The sequence below is a fragment of the Mustela putorius genome, unplaced genomic scaffold (genome assembly GCF_011764305.1).
Source record: "Mustela putorius furo isolate JIRA1106 unplaced genomic scaffold, ASM1176430v1.1 tig00000929_pilon_pilon_pilon, whole genome shotgun sequence".
NCBI lineage: Eukaryota > Metazoa > Chordata > Mammalia > Carnivora > Mustelidae > Mustela > Mustela putorius.
This window is the reverse complement of record NW_025421520.1, coordinates 5,659,182-5,686,974: the sequence shown is the minus strand read 5'-3', so window position 1 is coordinate 5,686,974 and position 27,793 is coordinate 5,659,182. Positions and strand designations below refer to the sequence as shown.

General features: G+C 57.6%; 2 protein-coding genes and 1 long non-coding RNA gene across 11 annotated transcripts; 1 reads left to right on the top strand and 2 right to left on the bottom strand.

Annotated features, from left to right (window-relative positions):
• Positions 1 to 248: 248 nt before the first annotated feature.
• Positions 249 to 10,179, bottom strand: ASB10 (ankyrin repeat and SOCS box containing 10). 2 transcript variants are annotated; one of them, XM_004765965.3, is made up of 6 exons: positions 9,900 to 10,179; positions 8,808 to 9,075; positions 4,958 to 5,477; positions 2,082 to 2,195; positions 1,642 to 1,827; positions 249 to 1,498 (listed from the first exon to the last, which is right to left on the bottom strand). In XM_004765965.3, the coding sequence occupies exons 1-5, from the start codon at positions 10,168 to 10,170 to the stop codon at positions 1,642 to 1,644; spliced, it is 1,359 nt and encodes a 452-aa protein (XP_004766022.1). In that variant the 5' UTR covers positions 10,171 to 10,179; the 3' UTR covers positions 249 to 1,498. The 2 variants fall into 2 exon arrangements, with proteins under 2 accessions (XP_004766022.1, XP_012918714.1); XM_013063260.2 differs by lacking the exon at positions 9,900 to 10,179 and adding an exon at positions 9,255 to 9,795.
• A 224-nt stretch (positions 10,180 to 10,403) lies between these two features.
• On the top strand, positions 10,404 to 18,874 carry LOC106007188. Of its 8 annotated transcripts, none has more exons than XR_006608489.1 (9): positions 10,404 to 10,496; positions 10,638 to 11,249; positions 11,339 to 11,475; positions 12,149 to 12,489; positions 12,943 to 15,470; positions 15,958 to 16,741; positions 16,966 to 17,774; positions 18,148 to 18,272; positions 18,789 to 18,874. It is a non-coding gene; the product is annotated as an uncharacterized LOC106007188 (long non-coding RNA). The 8 variants fall into 8 exon arrangements; XR_006608490.1 differs by having other exon boundaries at positions 11,339 to 12,184; positions 12,383 to 12,489; XR_006608485.1 differs by having other exon boundaries at positions 11,339 to 12,489; positions 12,943 to 13,096; positions 13,459 to 15,470.
• IQCA1L (IQ motif containing with AAA domain 1 like) lies at positions 11,734 to 24,899 on the bottom strand. The gene is made up of 19 exons (XM_013063259.2): positions 24,820 to 24,899; positions 23,856 to 24,183; positions 22,794 to 22,913; positions 22,288 to 22,473; positions 20,078 to 20,149; positions 18,713 to 18,921; positions 18,153 to 18,237; positions 17,591 to 17,707; positions 17,408 to 17,483; positions 16,851 to 16,957; positions 16,192 to 16,275; positions 16,039 to 16,097; positions 15,024 to 15,106; positions 14,761 to 14,868; positions 13,932 to 14,131; positions 13,401 to 13,487; positions 12,951 to 13,128; positions 12,344 to 12,582; positions 11,734 to 11,835 (listed from the first exon to the last, which is right to left on the bottom strand). Exons 1-19 carry the CDS (start codon positions 24,828 to 24,830, stop codon positions 11,734 to 11,736), a joined length of 2,451 nt encoding a protein of 816 aa, XP_012918713.1. The 5' UTR covers positions 24,831 to 24,899.
• Between the last annotated feature and the right edge of the window lie 2,894 nt (positions 24,900 to 27,793).

Below are 27,793 nucleotides of genomic sequence, written 5' to 3'. Positions count from 1 at the left end.
CGGGCTCTGCCGGAGAGGCCCCCCGCACCCACGCACCAGCCCCGCCGAAACCGCTGCCCAACCCCCTCCACCCCGCGCCCGGGCCTGCGCGCTCAGGACCCGCCCCGCGTCGCCACAGCTGAGCGGCCGGAGCTCCGTCTGGCGGTCCGGTCCTCCTGTCGCGCCCCACAGCGCGGGTCAGCCCAAGGCCCCTGCGGCCGGGTGGGAGCCCCCGGGCCCACTCACCTCCGCCCCGCTCCTCCCGGGCTTCTCCCTCCACGCCTTCCCCGGCCTCGCGCCCCGCCGGCCCCGCCCCTGCCGCCTGCGTCCTTCAGACCCCGCCCACCGCAGCCTCGGTCGGTCCAGAAGTTGGCGGGAAAGGCGTGAACACCTGCGCGTGCGCCCTCTGGGGCCCTGGGAAACCTGTCCGGCGACCCGTGACGTCACGGATCACAGTGCACTTGATTGGCTGCTCTGCGTCCCCGTCAACTCCATCTTCCTTCTGACTCCTGCGTGCGGGCCACTTGCGAGGTCTTAAAATCCTGGCGCTGCAAAGGCCCTCAGGGACTCTCCCCTTTCCTGTCTTCCAGATGTGAGCGACTTGAGCCAGAGAGGGGAAGAAATCTAAGTGCCACTACCGACTGGCCGAGCTGAGACGGGGACCCCCGGCACGTGAACCCTCAGCTCAGCTCCTGCTGCCCCAAAGCTAAATCCGAGAGAGGCAGGACCAGGTGTGCGTCGGCCGCGCCCTGACCTAGACGACAGGTAGCGAGGGTTGTTTATGCCAAACCTGAATCTTCCGCTCTCCCTGAGCCACGGTGACCCTCCCTGATGGCGGACACCTGCTCCCTTTTCGCGGGCCGCCTTGTTCTTCACCTCAGCGCCCTGCCCCGAGGCCGCCTTTCCCATCCCGTCCCGCCGTCCGCACTGCCTCATCCCTGCGGCAGCTCTTCTCTACCGAAGCCTGTTTGCTCACCCCTCCTCTGGCTGGTTGTCCGGACGCGGTCTCACCTGCTGGCCCTTGTGTCACATCATGAGCCACTGGGCAAGTCTGCCTGGACTGCTCAACAGCTGGTAGATGCCAGAGGGGGACGAGGACACAGCTGGCACCACGGGGCAGATGGCGGGGCATAAGTCTGCCCAACCTGAGTCCCCTGAGTGACCAGCTCAGAGGAAGACCTGCTGGACACAGCACCAAACAACGCAGGCGAGCAGATTTTTAATGTTCACACCAGGACCAGGTAGGCCGGAGGGGTGCCTCAGGAGACCACCGACAGGAGTGCATCCCTTGCCATGAGTCCCAGCTGTCTCCGTTAGACATCACCTGGCGGCATGCTCTGTCTGCGTCTCTCCCTGGTGAGAATGGCAGCACCAACATCTGCCTGGGAAGTTGGTCGTCCTGCTGACACAGTCACCTCGGGCCTAAATCAGTTCAACTCAGTCCTCGGTTGGGGGAGCTGTGAGCACCAGACCCCCCCTGGGGTATCTGCTTTCAGGTCTCCCCAAAGGCAGGGGACATCTGAAAAGAGAGGTGTAGATTCAGAGAGGTCCCATGGTCCAGGAGGCTGGCTGGTTCTGGCCAAGGCCCTGCTCTGAATTCTTCTCTTGCTTCCGACCCATCCCTCTAAATGGCTGGGGCCACCCACGGAACCCAGGACTTACCTAGTAGAGCACGTCCTCAAAATCCAGCTGCAGGTAGCGGAGCAGGCGGGATGGCAGGGGAAGGCGGGGCAGGGCGTGGGGCAGGTGGGCTGCCAGGTGAGCACGGAGCACACAGCGGCTGAGATGCTGCAGGGATCTGGGCTGTCTTGCCAAGGCGAAAAGGGAGGAATAGAAACGGTGGTGCTTCTGGGGACAGAATGAGGGGCTCAGTGAGGTGGCCTTGGACAAATGGCACCCTTTCCTCCTAGAGCGGGGCGGGGGGATGCTGGAGTTTTGGGTGTTCACCCTGTGGGTCTTCTTCTGCTGGGACGTAAGTGGGTCTCTGGGTCGTTTCTCTGGGGCAGGGTTGGGGGAAGGAACGGAGCTTCCCTGGAGGCAGCGGGAGTCCCTTGGGGACAGGCAGGCTGTGTGTGTGTGTGTTCCGGGTCCTGGAATCTGACCTGCAGTGTTTCGAGAGGCACCAGGCCCACGGCCTCCTCGGGAAGCTGCATGGTACTGTAGGTGTTCATCAGGACCTCAATGGTCCTCGGAGACTCACACCAGCGCTCCAGCACCTGGAGAAGGCAGAGATAGCACTTCTGGGCTTCCCCCCCACAGCAGGTCCCCAGCCAGTCTGCGTAGAATGGCCAGATGGTGATAGAACGGCTGCTGTGGGTTGAATTCTGCCCCCCCCCAAAATGTTGAAGTCCTAATCCCCAGTACATATAAATATAACCTCAAGACTTAGGATTTTGCAGTTGTGATCAAGTTAAAGTGAGGCCATTGGGGAGAGGATTCAGAGAGAAGGGACAAGGCCAGAAGAGGCCTGGTAGGATCGAGTTGGAGCCATTTTCATTCTTTTATTTCTTCATTTAGTAAATATTTACTGAGGGCCACTATGGGCTGAGCTCTGGGGACCCAGCAATGATGATGACAGACAGGTCCTTGTCAGCTGGGGACTTTGATTCCAGTGGGAGGAAACAGTGAAAACACATCAACCACAGATAAGCTGTTACAATGAAAACCAGGCAGGCTAGGGACTGAGTGTGTTGGGAGGGTGCTTTGTCCTGTGGTCTAGAAAAGCCTCGCTGCCCCACCCCATCTGCCCAGGGCAGGTCTGGGACTGACTCCTCCTCCATCTCCAAGCCCAGCGCATCCCAGCATCCCAAGTCCCCTCCACTCCCGGAAGCCTCCTGCGGTAGTTCAAATTTCATCTCTCTCTCCCTCTACTTAGGGATATTGCCCAGCAGCTTTCCCACACGTTACTTAACTTAGAAGAACATGAGCTAACAGGGATTGATCGCTAGCTCCAGGTTAGGATCCCATCTCAAGGGCTTGATGTGTATGAGCTCAGTTCTCATACTAACTCTATGAAGCAGGCGCACTCTTACGTCCCTGTGTCATGCACAGGAAACTGAGGCCCCGAGAGATTAAGCAACTTGCCAAGGGTCATGAGGCTTGTGCGCCAGGTTCCAGAGCCTGCACTCGTGGTTGTCACTTACTTCCAAGGTATCACACCATAGAATAGTGTCTGGTGGTGGGCAGGGCTGTGTTCCCTCTTACTGTCACCCAGGAGGCTCCTGCAGCTTTTCAGCACCGTTCGCTAGAGACTGTGTTACATGCAAGGAACATGCATTCAAAGCGTTCCAGTGACTTGCCTATAGTCACAGGAACAAGCATCAAACCAGACCCCGGTTCCAGGTTTCCTGAGCCCCCAGTGGCTCCTGGAGAGCTGGCTGAGGCCGGCAGTGATCACAGACGACTCCTGGCGGGGAGACGGCACCTCAGCCAAGCATGGATCTGCTCCGGATTGTGGGAGACGGAGGGGGACTCCTTCCTGAACTTTTCGATCACCTGGGATGCAGCACCCAGACGAAGGGGAGGAATGCGGCACTTGGCTCTACCAGCCCCACTGATGTACTAGTCCCTAAGGCCAGGCAGATCGAGGCTGGGGGCGGGGGGCGGGCAGTGGGGTCTCGGGAAACCCTTTCACTGCTCTGCCTCCTCCTCCCACCCTCTCCCTGAAGGGGAAATCATTAGCTGTCAGAGCCACCGTCAGATTACAGGGAATTGCTCGTCTCCTAATTATCTGGTGTTAATAGGAGATTAATTAGTGTTAATTGTTGATTTTCTTGTATTTTCCCAAAGGGGAGACCAATCTGCCGAACTCTCGGGCTGTTTAATTATTTGGTCTTGCTTAGGAATCTAGACAGATGCTTCTAGGTTTATGAGCGAAGGGGAAAGGCAGGAACAGGAGAGGAGTGTCCAGAATCAGGCAGGGTTGGACAGTTCAAGACCCGAGATGGCCCAGAGGGATCTGCCCACAGCTTGCTGCCCTATAACTGTTCTGACCCAGCTCCTCAGAGAAAAGGGGTCCCCAATCCACTCCCAGCACCCTCGGCGACATTATATGGCCCCCTCCAGATATGATGCAGTATGGGACAGGGCATCTAGGAGCATAGGTCTTCAAGTTGAATCTACTTTGGGAATATTTTATGTTAATAAAATAGGAGACAGCCAGGAAATTCATGGTGAAAGGCTTTTTCTCTGGTGCCAGGACAGCGGCTGCTGGTCTGGGGGATGCCCGTCCTGCTAAGCTTTCTGAAACAAGGACAATGTCTGTCTGCACAAGGTCTGGAGGCTTTGAACCTCATGACTCAGGCTCATCGCTCTGCCCTGGGGGAGCCTCTCCCGTGCATAGAGTGTCTCACTGAGCGGATCCCACCGCCAGGCTGAGTTTCCCACGTGCTCTTCTCATCAGCTCACTCCCCTGACGAAGAAAAAACTCCCTGACACTCACATCAGTCCCGGCTCCTGGCTTTCCAGGTACGTGATTATCTGCCTTCCTGCCCTCCGTCCACCTTCATCGCACACGCACACACTGGTGCATGCACACGCACGTGCATATGCATGTATGTACACATGTGTTTATGTACGTGTGAGCACATGTGTGGACACACACACACACCCCTCCTGCTGGTCTGTGTCCTTGCCTTTGCCCCCTGTTGGGCTCTGCTGATGTGATGAATCAAAAAGTGTGAGGCTGGGTGCCTGGGTGGCTCAGTGGGTTAAAGCCTCTGCCTTCGGCTCAGGTCATGATCCCAGGGTCCTGGGATCGAGCCCCGCATTGGGCTCTCTACTCCGCAGGGAGCCTGCTTCCTCCTCTCTCTCTGCCTGCCTCTCTGCCTACTTGTGATCTCTGCCTGTCAAATAAATAAATAAAAATTAAAAAAAAAAAAAAAGTGTGAGGCTGCATCTAGAGTGAGCGGGGGCAGGTCCGAGGCTCCCAGATGGCCCCCTCACCCTCACGGCCCTCCCCTTGGCCCCAGCCCCATACCTTGGGGAGGGCCCCCGGCCAGACGCGGACGGCACCGTGGTTGAGCAGAGCTCGCACCGTGTGCTCTGGGCTCTGGGCCAGGGCTGCAGCCGGGCCCTGCAGAGCACAGTGCAGGGCCGTGTGTCCCCCATAGTCCATGGCGTTGGCGCTGACGCCGCAGGAAAGCAGCAGCTCCACGACGGCGGCGTGGCCACGGCGACAGGCCAGGTGCAGAGGCCGTTGCTTGTCCTGGTCCGCAGCATCAGCCTCGGCTCCAGCTGAGAGCAGCAGACGGCACAGCTGGAGACAGCGGGCGGTGGTGGCCTCCGCGTTGGTGGGGGACGCGCAGCGGACGTCGCAGGCAGCCAGCAGCGGGGTCCAGCCTTCGGCATTACGGGCGTTAGGGCATGCCCCCCGTCTCAGAAGCAGGTCTGCCAGCTCCACATGGCCCAGCCGGGCGGCCACATGCAAAGGGGTCTCTTCCTCCTCCTCAGACCGACCATCCACTTTGGCCCCAAACCTCAGAAGCAGTTCGGCACACCTGAGAAGGGCGAGGTGGGGGTGGGGAGGGAAATAGAGTCCTCCACTCCTACCAGTCCGCGCGGAGCAAACCCGTGGGGAGTACTGGGGTGACTCCGGCTTCTGTCCCTCCCCTCCCCTTCCATCCCGCGGTCACTAGTCATCCCGGCCATGTCCTGGAGGCCAGCAAGGCTTCTCTCCAAGCCCGCTTGCCCCCGGCAGGAGTGCTGCCCTAAACTCTTTGTGGGGGTGAGAGTCACACGGGCCCTCATCCCTGAGAACAGGAACCCTTCTGAGGGCTTTACATGAACTCACTTGTTTCTTCCTAGGTCCTGAGGCAGAAACTGAGCCCTGAGGGTGTGAGGACCTGGCCCACGTTTGCACAGCCAGGAAAGAGAGCGTCTGGCATTCAGACCTGCAGGGCAGTTGGAGGGCTGCGCACACCGGGGCTGGTGGAGGAAGGGAGACGTGGGGCCTGGCCATGGGTGCAGACGGAATTGGGGGCATAGGAAAAAGAACAACAAAACCAAAATTGGCCAGCCAGATTTGCTCCAAGATAGCCCTCTCAGAAGGTCATGCGTGCCTGTAAGACTGTGTACACGGAAATTCAAGGTGAAGGGAACTTAGCCTCTGGGAGCTAGTGTCCTCATCTGTAGAATAGGGATAATTGTTAATACCTAGACCGAATGAAGTTGTGAGCGGCCCAGGAGAAAATTCCTGGAAAGGCCGTGACAGCGGCCCTTGGCAGGGAGAGTGAGTGTGATGGGTCACGGGGCCCATCATGTTATCCTGCCCACTTTTCTATAGGCTTAAAGTTATCCATAATAACTTTAAAAATACTTCTGTTCACTTGGGAAAGGGCAGAATGATTCTCAACCAGGTGTGGTCTCCATATGGCTGGGCTAGAACGTGACCAGAGCCAAAAATGTGGGATTGTGTAGAGCTGTGTTGTCTGATTCGGTGATCACCAGGCACACGTGGCTCCTGAACGCTTGGATTATGACCATGCCTCATGGAGACACACCATGAGTGTAAACACACACTGATTTCGAAGACTTGGTACAAAAAAAGAGAAAGTAAAAATATCTCATTAGTTCTGTATACTGATTACATGTTGAAGTGACAATGTTTTGGATATACTGGGTTAAATAAAAGATATTATTAAAATTAATTTCACAGGGGCGCCTGGGTGGCTCAGCGGGATAAAGCCTCTGCCTTTGGCTCAGGTCATGATCTCAGGGTCCTGGGATCGAGCCCCGCGTCAGGTTCTCTGCCAGCAGGGAGCCTACTTCCCCTTCTCTCTCTGCCTGCCTGTCTGCCTACTTGTGATCTCTCCCTCTCTGTCAAATAAATAAAATCTTTTTTTAAAAATGAAATTAATTTCACTTGTTTCACAGATATTTGCACACCCATGTTCCCAGCAGGACTATTCACAACAGCCGAACTATGAGAGCAGTCTCAGTGCTCACCAGCAGGTGCATGGATAGAATGTAGCATCTTCAGACAATGGGGTCTCATTTAGCTTGAAAAAGGGAGGACATCCTGATACCTGCTGCAGCCGGGATGAACCCTGAGGACACGGTGCTGAGTGCCAGAAGCCATCGCCAAAGGACAAATGTCCTGTAAGTACACTCATATGGGGTACTTAGAATAGTCAAATTCTAGAACCCAGAAGAGTGGTGGCTATCCCGGGCTGGAGGGAGAGAGGAATGAGAAGCTGTTGTTTAGTGGGGACAGAATTCCAGGTTGGTTTTTTGTTTGTTTGTTTGTTTGTTTTTAAGATTTTGTTTATTTTAGAGTGTGAACACAACAAGCACGGGGAGGGGGAGAGAAGGGGAGAGGCAGAGGGAGAAGCAGACTCCCCATGGAGCAGGGAGCCCCAGGAGTCCCAAGACCCTGAGATCATGACCTGACTGGAAGACACTTAACCAACTGAGCCAACCAGGTGCCCCTGAATTTCAGTTTTATCAGATTAAAAATGTTCATGAGAGGGATGGTGGTGATGGTCACCTGACAATGTAAACTTGCCTAGTCCCACTGAACTGTGCCCTCAGAAATGGTCAAGGTGGTAAATTTTATGTTACGTGTATTTTACCACAATTTAATAAATTAATTTCGTCTTTTTCTGTTTTTTTTTTTTTTTTAAGATTTTATATTTAAAATCATCTCTACACCCAATGTGGGGCTTGAACTCACAAGCCAGAGATCAAGAGTCCCAACTCTACTGACTGAGCCAGCCAGGTGCCCCATGTTCTTTTATTTTTATAAGGCTACTAGAAAATTTTAAGTTACATACGCAGCTCACATTGTGTTTCTATTGGGACATACTGGTATAGAGTACATCTTCGAACATAATAGATCAATGGAGTGTGCAGAAGGATGATGAGGTTAACAGGAGGTTAAGTAGCTTGTGATGGAAAGGATAGAAATTTGGCCCCGTTCAGGATCAAGATGTGAAATTCACCAGGTGTGCGGTCAGTAGAGGGAGGGCCTCTATTGCACGTACAGGTACTTCATGGATTTGCCAAGGCTCCCTTTGCCAGGATCCCACAGTCATCAAAAAAATTGAGTGAGAGGGCGCCTGGATGGCTCAGTCGGTTAAGCATCTGCCTTCAGCTCAGGTCATGATTCCAGGGTCCTGGAATTGAGTCCCGCATTGGGCTCCTTGCTCAGCAGGGAGCCTGCCTCTTCCTCTCCCTCTCCCTCTGCCTGCCTCTCTGCCTGCTCATGCCCTCCTCTCTCTCTCTGTCAAATAAACAGATAAAATCTATTTAAAAAGATGGGTCTATCAGTTTCCTGTGAGTTTAATTAGCTGAGCTCCGTCCCTAGGCCCATTTATCTGAGGGTTAGCCACCACTAGGGAAATGCCAAGACCTGCCCACAGGGATCAATGCATGCCTTAACCGGGAGCTGCTTTCCTTTCCAGACAATCTGGAACACTGCTGGAGAGTCAGCTCCCTGAGGGCAGGCTTATGTCTCAGTTACTGTTGTACTTAGCACAGGGCCTGGAGCACAGGACAGGGTCAGAAAAATGAACACTTTATAGTATTCCCGCTGCCCACAATGAATCCAGACAACTTCCCAGCCCAGGCTCTGCATCTGGGTCCCTGCCATGGTCCTTTTACACCCCTGGGGAAGCAAAAACCATCCCAAGTACGGGCCCTTCCAAAGTTCCAGGGCCAAGGCCAATGGAAGGGTGGTTTAGGGAGCACCCTCTTCCTGACTCCCAGCCCAGCCGAGCTCAGCCAGCCCGCACGCCCCGACCTGCTCGCTCATCCTCCCTGGGGTCTTGGCTCTGACCCCCGTCCCTCCGCTGAGAGCAGGATGGGGACAGGGCTGAGAGGTTACTCACTCAAGGGTGCCGGCCCCCTGGCAGAGGTGCAGGGGAAGCTTTCCATCCTGGTCGGGGATGTTGGGGTCCGCTCCTGCCACCAGCAGCACGTGGACGCAGGCGGCGTGGCCTGCAGCACAGGCTTCGTGCAGGGCGGTGCGGCCCGCAGGGGCACTGTCAGGCCGTGCCCGCCGCCTCAGCAGCAGCCGAAGGACTTCTGTGTGGCCCCGGCTGGCAGCCACGTGCAGGGGTGTGGTCAGCTCCTCTTCGTATGTCAGAGACCAGAGTCCTAGGGAGAGAGGAATGGGGGTCTCAGACCCTGCAGGGAAGCCGACAGCCACCAGGCAACAGAGGAGGTGGGCGGAGGCTGGCAAGAGGGAGCCTAGAGCTCCACCGCCAGCCTCCCCTCTCCCACTCAGAACCCCCGGCCTCCTCCCCGCCCCCCCGCCCCGTGCCCCAGGCCCGTACTCAGAGCGCGGATGTTGTAGCGGAAATCCCTCCATCGCTCCGGGTCGCTGGTATCAAAGATGGAATCCGGGGCCAGGCCAGTGCTGGAATCTGCGAGGATGCGGGAGACCGAGCCCACGTCCCCCGCTAGCACCGCCTGCCAGAAGGCCAGGGCAGGTCCCGAGGCCGCCCGGGTGACGATGGGTCTCGGGGCAGACTCCGGGTTCTCTGCAGACCCTGTGTTGGGCTTCTCCACCAGCCTGGCACAGAGGGCGTGTCTGTCACTGGGGGGTTCTCCCCGCCCCCTGCACTCTTCTGGGGACCAGCTCATGAGGACAGAGTACGTAAGAGCATGTGGGAAGAGGAGTGGGGGAAGCTGGGGTTGGGGGTCAGAGGCAGAGGGGGGAGGAGGGGGAAGGAAGCACGGACAGATGGACGGAGAGGGTCTCTGTGTCCCTGAGCTAAGCCTGACCCGGCCACGCGGTTCAGCAGAAGCTATTCTGGGCTCCGCATGACTTCGCTCCCGAGCCAAGGCTTAGGCAAGCCTCTGGGTAGGGGAGAAGTAGCCAGGGGCTTCTCCTTTTCCTCAAGCACTTGGTAACTCGGTGTCGTGTTGGGTCAGCCCAGGCCCCTGCCCGTAGCCCTCCGCCCCTGGCAGTCCCTCACCCCTCTGGTGGCTGCTCCAGCGAGGCTCGGCGGCCCGGGACTCCAGCAGCAGGTCGGCTGTGCTGTGTGGGGGAAACAGCTCCTGCAGCCTCGCCAGGTCTCCAGTGTACAGGGCATTCTGCAAGGCCATGTCACGGCATAGCAGTGGCGACCGCCGGGTCGGTTCCCAGACTGGGCAGGACTGGGACTCCCAGATCCGGCAGGCTGGGGCCAAAGGAAGGCACCCCAGGTGGCCTCCCCAGCAGGGAGGGGAGCTCCTTCTCCCAGGCATGGCCAATCTCTGGGAGAGAGGGGCCGAAGAAGTGGGTCTCAGGGCGATGTCACCGGCCGACTGGGCAGGCAGGCACTGGGCCCGAGGCAGGCAGAGGCCTGGTGTGGGAGGAGCAGGGAGCACACACAGGCCGTGCCATAAATAGCCCGGGCTGGCTGCGCTGTCTGTCCCAGGAAGGCGGCCTCAGGCCGGCGTGGGCATTAGGGAAGAGCTGGAAAACAGAGTGAGGCTCGAGCCCTCCAACACTGAGCCCACCCTGGAGCTGATGACCCGCAGGGTTGAAAAGGGATCGCCCAGGTCGTGGGAGCCAACCTGCAGTTTCACAGGTAAAGGAGCACAGAGCCCAGGTGTGGGAAGTGATCTGCCCAAGGTGTGAGCACTTGTGGCAGAGCCGGGACTAGAACGGGGGTGGTGGATCTCAGGCTGCCATTTCCTTCTCTCTGTTTTCTCTTGTGTGCTTCACCCAGCCAGGCTCCGGCGGCCTGGGCTCTGACCCCACAGGGAGGGCCTGTGGGTGCCCGGCGATTTTTCCTGCCCTCCCAAATGCCACCGGTCAAGCTTCTGCCTCCCACACCCAAGGAAAGGGTCCACAGTAGGAGCGAATGGCTAAGAAGGCTCCATTCCACGAGGCTTTCCTTCTAGGTGTTCTCCAGAAGACAGACTTCGGCCTGGGGAGAGAGGGCTCAGCCCACGAGCAGCCATAGAAACTCCCCGTGCCCACCACGGGTCTGACCCCCCCATCTCCCATCCTTACCTGCCAATGTTAGAGGGGTCCCAGGTGGGGAGTGAGGAGGAGGAAGTGGCCCATTCAGGCACATTGGGGTAACAAGACTACTTACATTTGGGAAGATAAGCAGGATAACAAGGAGAAAGAGAACTTCAAACCCGGCCCCCCACTGTCCCTTGTGCTGGCCACCTATACACCCTTTCTCTCTAGAACCGTCTACTCCACCCCGCCACCGCCTGAGAGTCCTAACCCTGACACACTCCTGTAAGGATCATCAAGCCCTAGAGTACCAGGGACCTTGGTCCAATCTCTCCTCGCTTTACAAGGAAACTGAGGCCCAGACACAGGAGAGGTCTGTGTGAGATCGCACAGGAGTTAGTGCCGAGGTGGGGTTAACACCAGCGTCCGCTGACTTCCACACTTGCTTTTTTTCTTTTCCAGACTTCCCGTAGACCTTCCTTCTCCCCTCGCTTTTTCCTGTTCTTTCTTTTCCTATTTTTTTTTTTCTTTCTTAAAAACCCCAAGCAGGAAGAGAGCTGGGGAGCGCGGACAGGAACGGACAGGAGATGAAAACGCAGGTGGGGTCAGAGGACCGGGCTCTGGGGGCTGAGGGTGTAGGCTGTGAGTGGGTGAGGACGGAGGGCCGGCAGGAATGCGGCGGGAGGGAGAGTCTGGGCACGGGCAGGGGGCACAGAGCAGGTGTGAGAAGCACGGAGATGGACAGAGAGAGCTGCTCCCGAGCTGAGCTGCCTGGACGTTTATGCCTCTGCCCCAGGCCCTTCACCTGCAGGGCGCGCCCCAGGCCCCTGCCCAGCTCGAGCACCCTGCCTCAACCATCACTTCCTTTTCTTCTCCTTCGCCAGCTTGGCTTCCCCAGCGTCCTGGTCCTTGAGGAGTTTTACCCTCCTCTTGCCCAGTGGAGTCTTGAAGTACCAGTCCTGGTGGGAGGAGGAGGGGGAGAGGGGAGGGCATTGGCTCCCCCCCCACCGCCCCCGCTTCTGTTTCCCGAACTTGTCCTCCCCTTTCCGCAGCAGCTGGTCCCCCTCTCTTCCCCAGCTCAGGTGTCCTGCTAGGGTCCCCGTTTCCCTTGCTCTCCACCAAATACTCTAGGCCATGGGGTCAGCCACTGTCAGGGGGCAAGCCCTCTCTCTGTGGCCATCCTGCCCCCATGGAGCACTGGTGGGTGGTGACTCAGGAGGGGAATGTGGGTGTTCGCTGGTGCCAGGACCAACCACGGCTCTTAAAACCCAGGTAACACTTTTAGGCTCCAGCCCTTGAGGACACCAGGTAAGCTGGTCCTGCCACAGGCCCTTCTCCTGGATTTCTCGTCCCCTTCCTAGCTGGACTCCAGGGCGGAGCAGAGGGAGGTGTCTAAGGGGGCCGTAGAGGGCTGACTCCCTGGTTAGTGTCGACCCATTATCCTCCCCCCACACCCCCAAGCCTCACCTTCAAGGACTCCTCCTCCTCCCTGTACACCGGCTCCAGCTTGGCCAGGTGCCCCAAGAACTCTGAGGCCACCAGGGGCCGCTTGGACAGCTGTAGGACCCGCCGCTCAGTCAGCACGGAGTGGATGGCTTGGAGAATGTGACCAGGTGTGTAGCCATCGGAAACCTTGGCCAGGGCACTGATGTCTAGGTTCGGGGTCACCTGGACCCCCTGGGCCTCTATCATCTGCCTCCAGAGCACTGCAGGCAGCCGGGGAGGACCCAGGACAGGGAGAAGCCGCAGTGAGCACCTCGGCCCCTATCAGACACGAGGTCCCTGCGTCTGGAGAGTGGCTCTGTGCTCATCAGGGCCTCCTCTCCCGGGAAGGTGGGACTCATTCTCCCCACGTGACACGAGGGAATGAGACTCGGAGGACTTACGGGGCCTGCCGTGTCCACGGAGCCAGGCCAGGACCCACACCGCCAGGCTGCTTGTCTAGTTCCCCTTCCTTGCCATGGGAGGCGCCGTCTCGGAGCGCCAGTGGGGAGGGGGAGAAGGGTGAGGAGGCTCGGGCAGGGCCGGTCCCTGGATCCCCGATCTGGCCCGTCCTCACATCGCAGGGTCTCACCGAAGCGAGAAGCGTAATCGGGCCGAGGCATGAAGAGGATCCGTTCGTAGGTCCGGCACAGCCCCTTCATCTCCGCCAGCTGCGGCTGGTCACTCGTCCCTATCAGCATCACGCGGTCTCCTGGGCTCAGCAGTCGCAAGGCCTTGGTGAGATCCTTCTTTATTCGCTTTGGGTCCATCTGCTCTGGGGCAGGGTGGGGACGGGAACATGGTGACTTGTATGGGCTTCTGCATTCTCTCGGAGCGCGTGTCCACACCCAGCCTCCAGTGGACCCCGGGAGGGATCCAGGGAGGTGGCCAGGAGGCCCCTGTCCTGCTTCTAGGATAAGTCCAAGGCAGCAGGAGAAGAGGGAATTTGTCCAAGGCCCCACAGCGGGTGAGGTTTGGAGTTGACTTGAGCAAGCCCACGCCGGCCTTGCCCCTGGCTCCGGCTGCTACCCAGGTCCCGCACCTCCTTCTCTTCTTTTGGGACCCTCTTATAGAAATTCTTCTCGGCATTCCCAATCCAGATCACAGAGGGCTGTAAGAGCCGAGCCACCTGGACAGGTCAGAGAATAAAAACCTGACGTCGGATGTCCCTGGGCAAGGGTCACCTCCCCCGTCTGGTCCAAAGGCTGACCTTGGAGCTCCGGCCCCCACTTCCCACGCAGCGTCCACCCCTCCTCTCAGCCTGCTGCCATCCGCCACACCTCCCTAGGAACAGACTCACGCCCTCCCCGCCATGTGGGGACCCTGCGTATTAAGCCTCATCATAAAGAAAACCTATCATGAAAGAGACTGCTCTGCTCCCCACTGCCCGCCATGCTCCCCATCCACAAGGCTTCAGAAATCCACAGGGTCCTCCCAGGGGTTGGTAAGGAGACCTCAGCAGCCCCAGACATCACACCGAATAGGCAGATGAGGGATCTCCTAAGTGTAAAGCACACCCTGCCCTGTGGGCACAGCCCGAGAACGAGAGGTGCTGAAGTCGGGGGACCCAGACCTTAAAGACGATATGCACGATCATCTGTGTCCCCGTCTTGCCAGGATATTTGCTCTGCAGGTTGCTGGGGGACAGGTCAAAGAGGTTGGCGCCCGTTTCTGTGCACACCGCCTTGACCAGCATCTTCTTCCCCATTCCAGAGGGGCCCACCAGGAGGATCGAGCGGATGAAGGGGGCCATGGAGTGTATATCTGGGGAGCCTGAGAGAGGAAACAGGGGCCAGAGGAAGACAGTAGGACAGTAGGGGGGGGGTGGAAGCCACAGTGTAAGGTGAGGCCGAAGGCCCAAGGCAGGGTGGGATGAAGTTTGGATCCTAGGGGCCTGCCGACCCCCAGTGTGGGGGGCCCCATCTCCAGGCAGGCCTACTGAGAGAGGCAGCCCAGGGGGCTTCCAAGGACTTCCCAGGTACAATTATGAAGCGTTCTCTACAGGGTCAAAAGGGAGCCTTCTAGCCCCTTCCAACACCCTTTCTGTTTTCTGTACCATCTCTTTCCACTTCTGGGTCATGAAGGGGTGGAATTAAAGGGCCTGGGGCCAACCGCTCCAGAAAGATCCTGGTCTTCTGGGAAGGAGACAGACTATGGGATATCACTTGGGGTTGGGAAAGGGGCCAGAAAAGCAGATTCCTTGGTAGGCCAAGAGTCCACATGATTTCTGGGGTGGCCCAATCTGGGTGTGACCTCCGGCAGGGCCTGGGGAAGACCGGAGGAGTCCAGCAGGGGCCCATGGCACCGGGGACATGCCCACCTCAACCGCCCTGACAGGCACCTCGGCTCCCCCACGAGCCACCTGCCAGTGTTGGTTCTCCCTGCTCCCCAGGGCACCTTACCAAGGCGAAGGACCCCATACAAGGCCACATTCTGTCTTATGTCAAACAAGGAAGGTGAAGGCGACTTGTTCGCCAGGTTCAGAACGGATCCAAGATAGAGGTAGTCACCTGGGGGCACAAGTGTGTGGCATCTGCTGGCACAGGGCCGAAAGAGAGCCCCGCGGGGAGAAGGCTCCCAGCAGAGGGTGGTAGTTAGCCACAGGAGGGTCGTGGCCAGGGCACCGCTCCTCAGCCTGGGAGCCGGTGCTGGACAGGGGTCTCACCAATGTAATCTTTCAAGGCCACCGTCTCGCACTTCCTTAGAAAGCCGGAGACCACGAGCTCCTCAAACAGAGAGTCCACGGACCTGCAGAGGACAGTGCAGAGGGGTCCCCAAGGACGAAGGGAAGTGGAGACGGAGATGAGTGACAGGCTTGAGGACAAAAATACCCAGAGTACCACTGGACGGCCAGCATCAGAAGCCACAGTGCCAACCCGCTGGCCAGAACGCCATCTGCCCACGGTGGGGCTCCGTGGGTTGAGCAGGGCGTTAGGAGGACACGCGCCCTCTGCAGCCCTCCCTCCATCAGTCTGCTCAGGTCCCCAGGTCCCGCCATCAGAAATCCAGTCATTTGGCCAACATATGACCATTTTTCTAGAAATCACACTTGACGTCTAGGCTCCTGGAAGCAGCTGACGTCAGTGTGCTCGAGACTCACTTCACCAAAGAAGTGAGTAGCCGGGGAGCTCCCCAAGGGCCCAGAGAGGTGTCCGGGGGGAGATGGCTTTGGTAGGGACAGAGCTGATTAAGGCAAAAGGCTGGAGCGGGGGACGCCTGGGTGTCTCAGTTGGTGAAGCAGCTGCCTTCGGCTCAGGTCATGATCCCGGCGTCCTGGGATCGAGTCCCACATCGTGCTCCTTGCTCAGCAGGGAGCCTGCGTCTGCCTCTGCCTGCCATTCTGTCTGCCTGCGCTCGCTCTCCCTCTTTTTCTCTGATAAATAAATAAAATCTTAAAAATAAAAAAAAAAGGCTGGAGGGGGGAGCAGGAGGGAGGGAGCCCCAAGGACAAGCCTCCACTGGCATCCGCCTGCCCGCCATCATTTTCCAAGCACTGCTCTGTTTCATCACCAGCTATCTCGTGGGCTTGGCAGGGCGGGTGCTCGGTTAACGAGGACAGGGAGTCAGAGAGGTTCAGTGACTCTCTCCGGGTCACACAGAACAGAACGAGGACCGGAAGTCAGATCGGTTCTGGGCCCGGGTTTGCTCCACCTCCCACGATAAGGTAAAGGGTCTGCTACCTGTCTGGGGTCAGATCTTTTTCCTTCTTCTTCTTCCCGGCTTTCTTCCCAGTCTTTTTCTGGTTGGAAACAAGCACACGGGCTGTCATCCTCTGGTCCTTGCCTCCCCCGCTGTGTGCGCGTCCGGGTCCCGGCCTTCACCCCTCATCTTGCCTTCGCACGCTTCAAGGGTCTCCCCTCCTCCCTGTCCACGACCAGGCGCAGGCTCTTCAGCTCTTGGCGCATCAGCTCGTCCACCTGGGGGGACAGCAGAGAGTGCTGTCCCTGTCCCTGCACCGGTCCACTCCCAATACTAATCCATACCCTGGTCACGCAGGAGCCTTGCCCTCACCTGGCACCAATGTGGGGAGAAGCTCCTAGCTAGAGTCAATGGCTTTCAGCTCAAGCCCCAGACCCACCCTTTAAAGTCTGTGCCATGTGAGCTGCTGCCGGACTTAATTAGCGTGTTGTCTCACATCGGGACAATCACGGCGCCCACCTCAGGGGGTGGAAAGGCCATATTGGAAAGGTCACATGATCTAATTCTTCCTAGGTACACCCTGCGGCCACAGGGCAGGAGCTCTTGAAGGGTTGATGGGCACAATGGTGGGTGTGACCCCAGCCCAGAGCCCCTCCGCAGCCCAGGGAGAGAGGGACCAGAGAGACGCAGAGGAGGAAGGGGACCGAGATGGACGAAGGTGGAGTTAGAATGACACAGAAGGCGGTGTGTAGAGGTTGCTACAGAAGAGGGGCAGGGCAGGGGCCTTGAGGGGAAGAGCCCAAGTAGGGGAGGTGGGGAGGGCTGCAGGGCGGCCCTGAGCCAGCTCACGCACCTGAATCCGGATCTCCTGCTCTACTTCCTTCCTCTTCTCCACCTGGAGCGTCTCGGGGTCAAAACTCTGTTTCGGGTATATGCTCTCATACCGGTTCTTCCATACATCTAACCAGGGACAGACGGACAGAAGAATGAAGTTCAGAGTCCCAGGGCACCCACACACTCACAGAAACCTGGCAGAGGAACCTGACCCAGGCTGGTCCACGTGTCTCTTGCTCCGTCTCTGCACCTGTCTGTCTCATACACATGCCTACATGGACCAGGAACCTGACCCAGGCTGGTCCCTTCATCTTCACAGGGCTGTCCAGCATTGCTTCTACCTAGATCATGGAGGCCTGACCCCAAGGCCAAAGGCAGAACTCCCCCCACCCAGGGAATCGCATGGCACCCCACGCTTGCGTCCTCCTTTGGCATTCTCCTCTCGACCTCCACATCCGCACACCCACACTACCTCTCATCGTCCACAGAGCATGTGTTCACTTTCCCCAGGACCCTGGGTCACCCCAAGGCCCTCACAGGGCCTGGACAATCTTCCCCAGCCTGCTCCTGCCTTACTTATGTACTCCTCATGGCCGGCATTGATGACAGGTATAAACTTGGATGGCCCCACTTTCAGCATCGTGTCTGCTTCCTAGAAAAGAAACATCCTTTGACCTCAACCCCCTCATGGTCCCTGCCCCTTCCTCCCCTCAGACCAGCCTCCCACCGGGAATCTCCTCAGACCAAGAGGAACTTTACCCCCTTCCTGGTCTTGTCTTTCTTTCCTTTCTTCTGCTTCCTCTCTTTTTTCTCCTTATTTTTCTCTTGGTCCTTTCTTTTGCTCTCCTGGATCTCTGTCTCCAGTTCCATTTTTACCTGTGACCAATGATGGAAGACATTTCAGAGAAGACCAGTGGGATTCTACAGGAGCAAAAGAACCCAGGTCTGAGATGGGGGTTGACGGGGGTCACTCGCGGGGTCCAGGGGTCGAGGGATCCATAGCTGAAAGTTCAGAGACCTCACTGGTGTCCAGGAAGAAAGAGATGTTCTGATCAGAACTGCTTCTCTTTCTTGGCCCATAGAGATTTGAAGTCCCAAAGAATCTCACCAGACATGCTTTCTCTCCATGCCCAAAGATGTCTTCTCCAGACACAGGCACTGCCTCCCCCGCCCTGCTGTCTTGCTAGCTACACATATTTCCTCCAGCCACATCTGCCTCTGCGGAGGCTGACCTCTCCCCCGCAGTTTACCCTCAGTACTGTCTGTAACCTCAGACCCCACCCCCACCACAGAAAGTCTCCTGTCTCCACCTGTAGGGTACCTGTTCTGGAGTCTTGTCTGCAAAGATCACGTAGGATCCACCTACAGAATCATCTGGATAATCAGGGAATCGACCAGTAAGGGCACTAAGTAAACATAAAATGGTCAGAGAGATACACAGGTGAGTGGATGGACAGATGGATGGGTGGATGGGTAGTTGGGGGGGTGGGGGGGGGTGGCAGAGCGGATGAATGGATACATAGCTAAATAGAGGGAAGGATGAAGAAAGAAGAAGGACTCCGGGTGGAGGATGGGAGGGAAGGAGCAGAGAGTTGCACAACAAAACCGGAAACCCCTCCGGAGGCACCCATGGATGCTTTCCCCTTCGAGATTCGGCATTTTCTCTTCCATCCAAGGAAATGAGAAGTCATGCGCAGAGACGGTCCTGTGGTCGGGGGCTCCAGGTTTAAATCAGGGTGTGAGCAGCGAGGGCAGGGGGTGGGAGCGAGGGCAGGGGGTGGGAGTGGGTGGAGAACGGCCCAGCCCGGACTAGAGAACAGAACAGATGTGGGGACACGGTGGTGACGAGGGAAAGCGGCGCTGAAGGCTGGGGACACTGACTGGCATTCGATAAACCACTGTCGGATTTGCTCCTTCAACTTCTCCTTCATGTCAGGCCCCTCTGTCTCCTTGATAGAATCACGGGTCTTCTCTATCGCCAGCTGGAACTCCTCCTCCTTCTCCGTCTGGCGGACCCTCCGGATATCCTCCCTGAGGCCGGCTTGGTACATGACGCCCGCATTCTCCACCTGGCTCGGTGGCAAGGGGAGCTGGCGAAGAGGAGAAGAGGCCCAGGGCATCAGGAGTGGGAGTGGGGAGGTCCCAGCCCCGGCCTCCGGCACGCACCCCTGCCCCCGGCTTCCCCAGCTCTCCCGCACACGCGCGGCCCCGCACACACGCGCACACGGAACAACAGGCATGCCTGCATCAGGAGAAATTGTGTTTGGAGCTCAAACTCGCCTGTGTAAATTACTCTGATAATGACTTTGCTAGATACATCTGGGCTGGCCCCCCCTGCCCGTTCCCCGCAGCACACCCTCCCCTGTGGGCCGCCGGCCCCAGCCCCCATCCACACCCCCGCCCCAGCGGCCCGTGTTGGCAGCCGCTCTCACAGCCACTTTCCCGCCTCATTGGCTCCCAAATGTATTTTAAATATCACTCTGCGCAGAGACAATTACTGAAAACGCTGAGCTCACACTGTCGATGGGCCCGGGCGGCCAGGCTCATTCCTCACCCACCGCCACGCCATGCCCCCCCCAACCTACCCCCGAGGCCCGACCCTGGCCTCTCTCTGCCTGTCTTGCCTCCTGGGGGTCCAGCTCTCCAAACCCCCAAGCCTGACCTCCCCTACGTGCACGCTCGGGCTCATGGACCCGGGTGACACTCAGCTAGACCCCCTGCAGTGCGGAAGAGAAGCCAGTCTGGGCCCCTCAGAGCAAATGGGGAGACTGTGGCTTGAAACGCTCTGCTGTGAAAGGGATACGAACGCCCTCCCTCCCACCCTGGCCCCCGGGGTTCTCCCAGAGGCTGTAAAAGCCCTGGCGGGGGAGAGGGGTGGTCCCACTAGCCTTGGGGCTCCTCCCTGTGCTGGGCGCACCCATTCAGCCTCTCCTTCCAGCCAGGGGCATGAACATGAGGTCCAGAATTCTCTGTGCTTTGACCCCTCATCCCGCCCCACGTGTGAGATCCTTCCAAGGGTTTTAGAGAGGGAGGGGTACCAAAGGATGGGGCTTGGTCCCGGGTTTCTGGTCCTTCTCATTCTTTCCCAAATGCTGAACCCCCGACCCGCACCCCTCCACACTTGCTAAACACAGTCCTGAGTGGCGGGAGGCGTGGGCAGTGCGGAGCTGTATGGGGACACAGAGGGAGGAGACCCCATGTTCTAGCTCACCCCAAGGCCTTGCCTGAGGTGAGGCGGGGGCTTACCATGCCGATGAACTCCATCTCCGTTCGCCGGTCCTGCTGAGTACGTCTCCTCTGCAGGTAACCCTTCCACACCTGGGGGACACGTGGGCCCAGACACGCCCCACACTGCATTTTTGTAGGGCTACGACATGCGATCAGCCCCAGGGAGATGCACCAGCCCCTCACAGGGAAAGGTCTGGCTAGGGGAGCTTAGGAGCAGGAGGTGGGGGAGGCGAGGACACCTTCCAGGGCAGCTCGTGGACGAGTGACTCTCTGAGCGGGAGCAGCCCAGGACAGCATGGGGCCAGTAGGCACACATGTGGTCCAGCTCCAAGGCTTTGCTCCCTCAGGGGCCCCTAGGTATTCCCTCCTTCTCATCCCCACCCTCCAATCTGCTATATCTTTTGAGGCCAAGTTCAAATACCACCTTCTCCCAGAAGCACCCCCACTCTCACGACTCAGAGTTCCCACAGTATTTGGAATACACACTTGACCTCCCCTCCCCCAGCATATAGTCACGTAGACATCAGTGCTGTAAGGACCAAGGAGCTCCCCTGATGAATTCCTATAGTTTTGACCCAAGGAAACTGAGGCAGGAGAGAGGACGTGGCCTCTCCTGGGTCTATGAGCCCATTCGGGCAGAGCTGACACAGGGCCAGGGTTCCTGACTCCTTGCCCAGTGCTCTTCTCCCAGGCCTCGGGCTGCCAAGGGGGTAGGGACAGGGCACCGAGCAGGGGGAGGCAGCACCCGGGCCTGGCCAGGTGGGTTCTGTTCCATAACAGAGCCTCAGAGAGCAGCTTCTGTCTGCACTATTTCCACATTCTCCTTGTCTGGTAACAAGGACTTGCTTTGGCTTTCATGGGAGAAGCGGGGCTCTCTCTTTGGGGCAGAACTTCTTGCTTTAGTGAGCCCCGGGGGAGCAGGGCCTTCTCATCCCTGGGCCAGCCCGACATGAGCAAGTCAGCCAGAGGCAGGCACTCAGATGCACATGCTCTGTTCACTGATTAAAAACCTAAAAATCTACAGGTGCCTGCACGGCTCAGTTGGTGAAGCATCTGCATTCAGCTCGGATCATGATCCCAGTGTCCTGGGATGGAGGCCCCTGTTGGGCTCCCTGCTCAGCGGGGAGCCTCCCTCTCCCTCTGCTGTTCCCCTGCTTGTGCACTTTCTCTCTGTGTCAAATAAAAAAATAAAATCTTTTTAAAAAATAAAAAAGCATATCCCATTTGGAGGGCATATATCCTCTTGAGTCATTATTTATTAGTTGGTTGGTTGGTTGGTTTGCTTCTGGGCTTTGGTGGAAAGGAATTCTAAGTTCCCTCTCTCGGGCCAGTGGACAGTTTCTGAAGCACTGGGACTTGACGGAGAAGCTGGGAGATGTTCACTGGAGACAGAAAGACCAGCCCCATGTTCACAGTTCTGGGCCTGCTTCTGGAAATAAAGGTGGCAAGGGACGTCCTACAACAGGACAGGACAGTGGCCTCAGGGGGTACAATGCTGTAGGAGCAAAGGGTTCCCTTTCTGCACTGGACTTTTCTTTCCTAGGGTGTCTCCAGTCTTCTTAAGCTGGTAACCAGTACCAAACAGAGGAGGCCTGTGTCAGCAGGACTCAGTGAGCGAAGGCACGCGCGCGCGCACACACACACATACACTGAGGGACAGCAAGTGCTGAGAGGTACGGAATGGCCACCCAGAGCAGGAGAGGGGGTGACCACAGGAATGGTAAGAAGGCAGAGACACCTAGGGATGGGGCTGGGTTTTCTGCAGTGGGCGGATGGGCTGCGATTAGGTCATTTCCATGGTAAAGTAGAGGGTGACCCAGATGGTACCAGCCTTGAGGACATCTGGATCACATCAGTTTTCAAACTGTTTCATTTGTCACCATTCCTTTTACCTCAGCTGCCAGGAGTCTCGGGATTCATTTTAGTGACTCATCTTTAACAGTCTTATGAGTTCCTGGAATGATCATCTACTCTATTCTGCTACCTTATTCTGGATCTTTCTCCTCTAATCTTAATGATCTTTCTGTTTCTGGGGCTTTTATGAGATGTAGCACAAGAAAGAAGCTTGTTAACTGCTTAGGTCCTGAGTTAAGGATCTAGTTGTGGGGGAAACAGAATCCAAGCCCCTGCACCTCTGTCCTCAATTGCTAAGCCAGGCAGCCTTCCTGGAAGAGGTGACTCAACTCTGACCTTCCTCCTGGGTGCTGGGGGGGCGGCGGGTGGGTTACCTTCTGTATGGTCACAGCTGCTTGGTCCTGATCGAACTTGTGCCAACCGTCCTCTCGAATCTTCCGATCCCGCTCCTCCTCTCTCCGTATCTCCCGCATGAAGGTGGCTCGGAGCCGTCCTTGCCTGGCCCGCTCAGCCCTTTGCAGCAGGATTATGGCCTCGGTCCGGTGCATTTCTGGAATACCCTGGCCATCGTAGGGGCAAAGGAGCAGGAGAAGACGAGAAGGGGGTTATATTTAGGCTAGCAGCGGGGAGACCATCATCCAAGGACATGCTGGGGACACGGTCCTCCCAGAGCATCTCAGTGCCCAAGTCCCGTCCTCTAGCTCGGTGTCAGAAGGGCTCAAGGAGCATGAGAGCATCCTTGAAGCAGGCCAGGGATTACCCAAGGAGCACTCTGAGGCGGGTATAGGTAGGACAAGTCCTCTCTGTGTCCTGGAAGATGGCATCTCTGTTCTGGGCGGGGTGTATGAGAGGAATCTGGGAGGGTGTCTCCCTGACTTACCACCTCAGAGGTCACTGGCTTCATTCTGGTCAGGATCTCTGCCAGCATCAGCTCTCGCTCCTTCAGAACGGTGGACTGCTCCAACAGAAAGTATTTGGGGATTGGAACCTCCAGGTCTGCCTTTGGGGCAACACAGGGGAAGGAGGGTCAGGACTCAAAATCCAGGGCGTCTGGCTGATACTACCATCTTCTGCTTACTGAGCCTGGTGCTGGCTTCCTTCATCCTAGAGCCCCAGGACGGGAGATTCATGGGTTATGGGCGGATCCCCTTAAGCTCATCCCTCTATTGCCCTGCTCCACCGTGTAACCGGAGCTGAATTCCGGAGGATGGAGAAATGTAACAGGCAGTGGTTCCAATCCTGACTGTGCATCAAAATGAACGGGGAAGCTCTTAAAATGCAAACTCCTAGGCCCTCCCCAGACTAGCACATCTGAGTGGCAGGGCCTGGAGAATCTGTTTTATCAGTTTGTTTTTTCAAGTCGGCAGCTGAGTCTATTGAAGCAGCGGGTTTTGGAAACTTTGAGACTGCTTCCGATGAGGAGCAGCGAACCAAGCCCTCGCGCGCCTGGCGGCGAGCGCATTCACATCACCCCAGGGGCTTGTTAAAATGCAGAAGCAGATTAGCCCCGTGTGGTCCGAGATTCTGCATTTCTGATTAAAGTTCTGGGTGCGGCTGATGGGGCTGGTCCAGGAAGCAGACTTGGAGAAGCAAGCCTGGTGGTGTGGGGGTGGTCTTCAATCCCTGCCGTTGGTGGGCATTCCCAGCCCCGCGGAGCCTCCAGCCTGACTCTCTAGCCATCCCGCAACTGCTTGCCGCACCCGGTCTTCCAGAAACCCATCCCCTGCTCTGCGCCGTCCCCCCTTCCCTCGCAGGGGTCCCAACACCGGGGTTGTCCTTGGGGGATCAGGACCAGCTCCAGCCTCTCCGCCACGTCCTGCCCCACTTAGCTCCACGTCCGTGGGAGGTCAAGGTCACCGGCTACTCTTCACCTGACGCCCCGCCCCCTTCCCCCTCCCCCGCCTCCGCTGGAGTGGGCGTGGCTCCGCCGCCCGCAGCGCACCGGGGTGAGCTTGAGGTCCTGCAGCACGCGGTCCAGGCAGTGGTACTCGCTGAGGTCGGCGCGCACCAGGTCGTCCTTGAGCTCCAGCACGCGGCCGGCCACGCTGTCCAGCAGGCGCCGCAGCAGCCGCCGCTTCTGCGGCTGCACCATCTGGTCGTAGAGGGTGTCGAACCGGCGCATCAGCCCCAGGTAGCACAGGTAGACGGACGAGAGCCTGTACTGGAAGGACTGCCGCTCCCTGGGCGACACAGGTTCCAGCAGGGGCTGCTCCTGGTCCAGCAGCTCTTGAAGGGTCACGTGGGAGGAGTCCCAGAGGCGCTGGTAAGCTCTGGAGAGGAAATGAGAGAGGGCTGCAGGTCTGGGGTGATCTGGGCCTCAGAGGAGTGGGGACAGTGTGGGGGGGATGGGCTCTGCTGAGCCTTTTGAGGAGAGTGAAGTCGGGGTTCCAGAGGTGTGCAGTTAAGGTTACTCGTGGTGTCGAGGAGTCCTGAGGGGGAGTGAGGTGGTAGTGAGGAGACATGCCCAGGCTTCGAGCAGGTGGGAGGCGGGGATGGCTGCGAGGAGGGATCCACTGAGGGATCCACTGACGGATTAGCGGGGAGGGTGGAGGCTAGGCACAGCCCTCAGCGGCTCCCTGTAAGGAAGAAGCCTCTTGTGGAGTCCACAGTCGGCCCCTCCAGGGAGAGGGTGCAGCCCCGGGATGCTGCAGGGGTGTAGAATGGTGAGTGGGAAGTAGGGTTGAGGGATGAGGGTAGAGAAGGGTCCCTTCCTCTGATTCTGGAATAAGTAGTTCCAGGAGAGTCTGAAGAGGAAGAGCTGACCACAGACGGAGCCGCCGGGGCAGCCGCATGAATGCCCGGGGCGCAGCCAGGGCTGGCCCAGCACGCAAGCTCCCTCTCCGGGCATCTCTTCTCCCCACCCACCCGCCCCAGCCCTGGGGGCTCCGCTCCTGCCCGTCACTCACCCCTCGGACATGGTGCCCACTTCTCACAGTTCCCTTTGTGAGCTGGTCATGCAGTCCGCAGAACCTATGGCTCGACCTTGACTCCACACCCCGGAAGTCAGAACAGCCCAATTTCGAGAGTTCTGTCCCATTGTCTCGATGTTCTAAGGCCAGGAGTGGGGGGTGAGGGCAGCAGGTACAGGACTGGGGACCCTTATCTCAGAGAATGTTCCGGAAGCAAGCCTTGGAAGGTTGGGGCAGAGTGTGGGGTCAGCCTTGGCTTCTTTTCGAGTGAGGGTCATATAAAAGAGGAGTCACTATTTGCAGCCACCCTGGGAGCCATGAGGCTCGGGGTGAAGGTTAGTCCTAAAGGCATCCATTTTTCCAACACCCTTCTCAGCTGGAGGAACCCTCTGCTTCTTCTGTTCAGAGCCAGCCTCCTTAGCTCTAACTGAGGACTGTCCTGGGGGCAGGTGTGACGTGAGGGGGAAGGGGTGCTGGAGTTGGGGTCAGAAGGCCTGGGTTCGGGCTGCGAAGTCACGACTTTCCTTCAGATGAGCATGAGCACGTGTTTCCCTGGGGTCTGATGGCGCTTCCCACGGTTCACGCGAGCTAGGCCTGTGCGAAGAAGGACATTAGAGACAGTAGCAAATGGGACTCTGTGGTCTTCGGGGCTCGCTCTGGGCCGTCTGTGGCTTACCCCATCGGGACGACAGGCTCAGGAGACCATTCTTTGGAAACGACAAAACCTAGCAGCAGCAGCGCCTGGACTCTGGTCAGCTGGGGGTGACTTTTTTTTTTTTTTTAATAAAGATTTTATTATTTATTTGACAGACAGAGATCACAAGTAGGCAGAGAGGCAGGCAGAGGAAGAGGAGGAAGCAGGCTCCCTGCTGAGCAGAGAGCCCGATGCGGGACTCGATCCCAGGACCCTGGGATCGTGACCTGAGCTGAAGGCAGAGGCTTTAACCCACGGAGCCACCCAGGCGCCCCAGGGGTGACTTTTTGATTCAGTGTCAAGTCGGGACGTGTGAAGAAGTCAGGCGCAGAGCAGAGGAAAGGGAAAGGGGAGAGCTGCAGGGGGAGCGAGAGCAGAGGCGTTCCGTGGCTTCCGTGTGCATGCGAGTCACCGGAGATCTTGTCCAAAATGCAGATGCTAATTCCACGATCGGACGTGGGTCTCTGAGTCACACCGCAGCAAGGCAGGAAACTCAGTGGGAGTGGGGAAGGGCCAGGGCTCAGGGGCCCGGTCTCCGGGGCCCTCCCCTTTCTAGCTGCGGAACTAAATTGCGGGTGATTGGTTCTCCTCTCATGGCATCTCCAGGTTAGGGTTTTCCCGAGAGAAAATAGGTGTCAAGGGTGTGGGACAGCATCCAGTGGCCAGCCCGCATTGCAGCCAGCCCGCTCGGTACATGAAGGGGACAAGCTAGGTCTATCCAGTGGCAAAGGGAAGAGAAAGGATTCGGGACTTGTTCACTGAGTGCAACCCCCTTCCCCCACTGCCTCACAGCTTATCTCATGGGCCTGTAAGATAGAGCAGAGGCCGAATGGGCGAGAAAAAGCAAGTGTGAACAAATGGTAGGTGAACGATATATAGCTCCTCTTGGTACTTTCTTGTGATTTTTCCAAAAAGAGAGGAGCCTCAAATATTCCTACCAATTTGTTCTGAAATTAGGGGGAAGAAAACATGGGGGCAAGTGAACACATCCTACAGATCCCAGCAGCTTCCTGAGAACCCTTCCCTTTTGTGTCTTGAAAGATAAGATCTATGTGGTCCCCGTGCCCAACACACGGCAAAAATGACAGCTTGCCAGAAAAAGCATCACCAAACTGTGGGCTATAAGAGTTAACACACAGCGGATCGGGGATTCTAATCCAGATCCCAAGTCCTGCTAAAGTTCAAGTTACAACTTTGCCCCTGTGCTGCCCAGGGGCCACACTCAGAAAGCAGTATTTAAAAATTACGAGTATTACTCCCCCTGTAGCCATAAAAAGTGACAACACTGTTGCCGCACACCACACCTCCCCTTTTCAAATCACCACAGTGCACGGGAGCAGTTCACTCTTTATTAAACGCTCGGCCCCGGGTCACTTGGAGCTGGTGTACTTGGTGACAGCCTTGGTGCCCTCAGACACAGCATGCTTGGCCAGCTCCCCGGGCAGCAGCAGGCGCACGGCCGTCTGGACTTCCCGGGAGGTCAGTGTGGTTCGGCCCGAGTACTGGGCCAGCCGGGCAGCCTCGCCAGCCAGACGTTCGAACACATCATTCACAAACGAGTTCATGATGCTCATGGCCTTGGAAGAGATACCAATGTCTGGGTGCACCTGGAGAAGCAGCAGAACCGCTCGGTTAAGGAGGAGGCTCTGCCTGACGCTGCGGGCCCCAGCCCCGGGCTCAAGCTCGGGACTGCAAGGCTGCCTCACCAGCCTCTCTCCGGAGGCCAAGCCACCGAAACAGGGATGGGTTTCTTACTACTATATCCCAGTTAAAAGTTTTTCCCAACTGCAAAAAGTAATGTTATTATGTTCCTCCTAGGAGCCACATGTCAGCATCACTCTTTGGGAAATGGAAACAGTTGCACAGCGTTTGGTTTTCTCCTATAGTGTATCTGCAAAGCGTCACCCCCAGAAACGGACTCCTAGCCGCAAAGCTCCCGGAGGTGGGACTGCCACCGCATCCAAGGGTTTATGCACGTAAGTCGGCATTACCAAATAATGGTCCGAGAGCACGCTTGTGTGACACGATCCCAGCACCAGACTAGGGGTCAGAACACCAGGGATCTGTGGCCCTACTGTGCATCACTGCCCAACCTCCAGTGGGGCGCTTTTCTTTGTGCCTCAGTTTCCCCCTCTGTCACACAAGCTTTTGAACTAGGTGACCTCCAATAACCCAAGGGGTAGGGGCCTGATAACAATCAGAACGTGAGAGTGGGCAGACATGAGGTGTTTCCCTCCGAAGGGAGCGGTCACTGCCAATAACACACGTCAGGCCAGT

Bases quoted from the DNA above. Each gene is read 5' to 3' on its own strand.
- ASB10 (XM_013063260.2), bottom strand. From the start codon at position 9,564: ATGAGCTGGTCCCCAGAAGAGTGCAGGGGGCGGGGAGAACCCCCCAGT. The intron at 5,478-8,807 runs GTGAGTAACCTC...CGCCCTTCTCAG, and splicing joins CAGGGGGCCGGCACCCTTGA to GTGTGCCGAACTGCTTCTGA. The intron at 2,196-4,957 runs GTATGGGGCTGG...TGCCTTCTCCAG, and splicing joins GGCCGGGGGCCCTCCCCAAG to GTGCTGGAGCGCTGGTGTGA.
- IQCA1L (XM_013063259.2), bottom strand. The intron at 16,958-17,407 runs GTAAGGCAGGAG...GTCCCTGGTTAG, and splicing joins CGGCCATGAGGAGTACATAA to ATGTATGGAAGAACCGGTAT. The intron at 14,132-14,760 runs GTAAGGTGCCCT...TTCCTCTCTCAG, and splicing joins GTATGGGGTCCTTCGCCTTG to GCTCCCCAGATATACACTCC.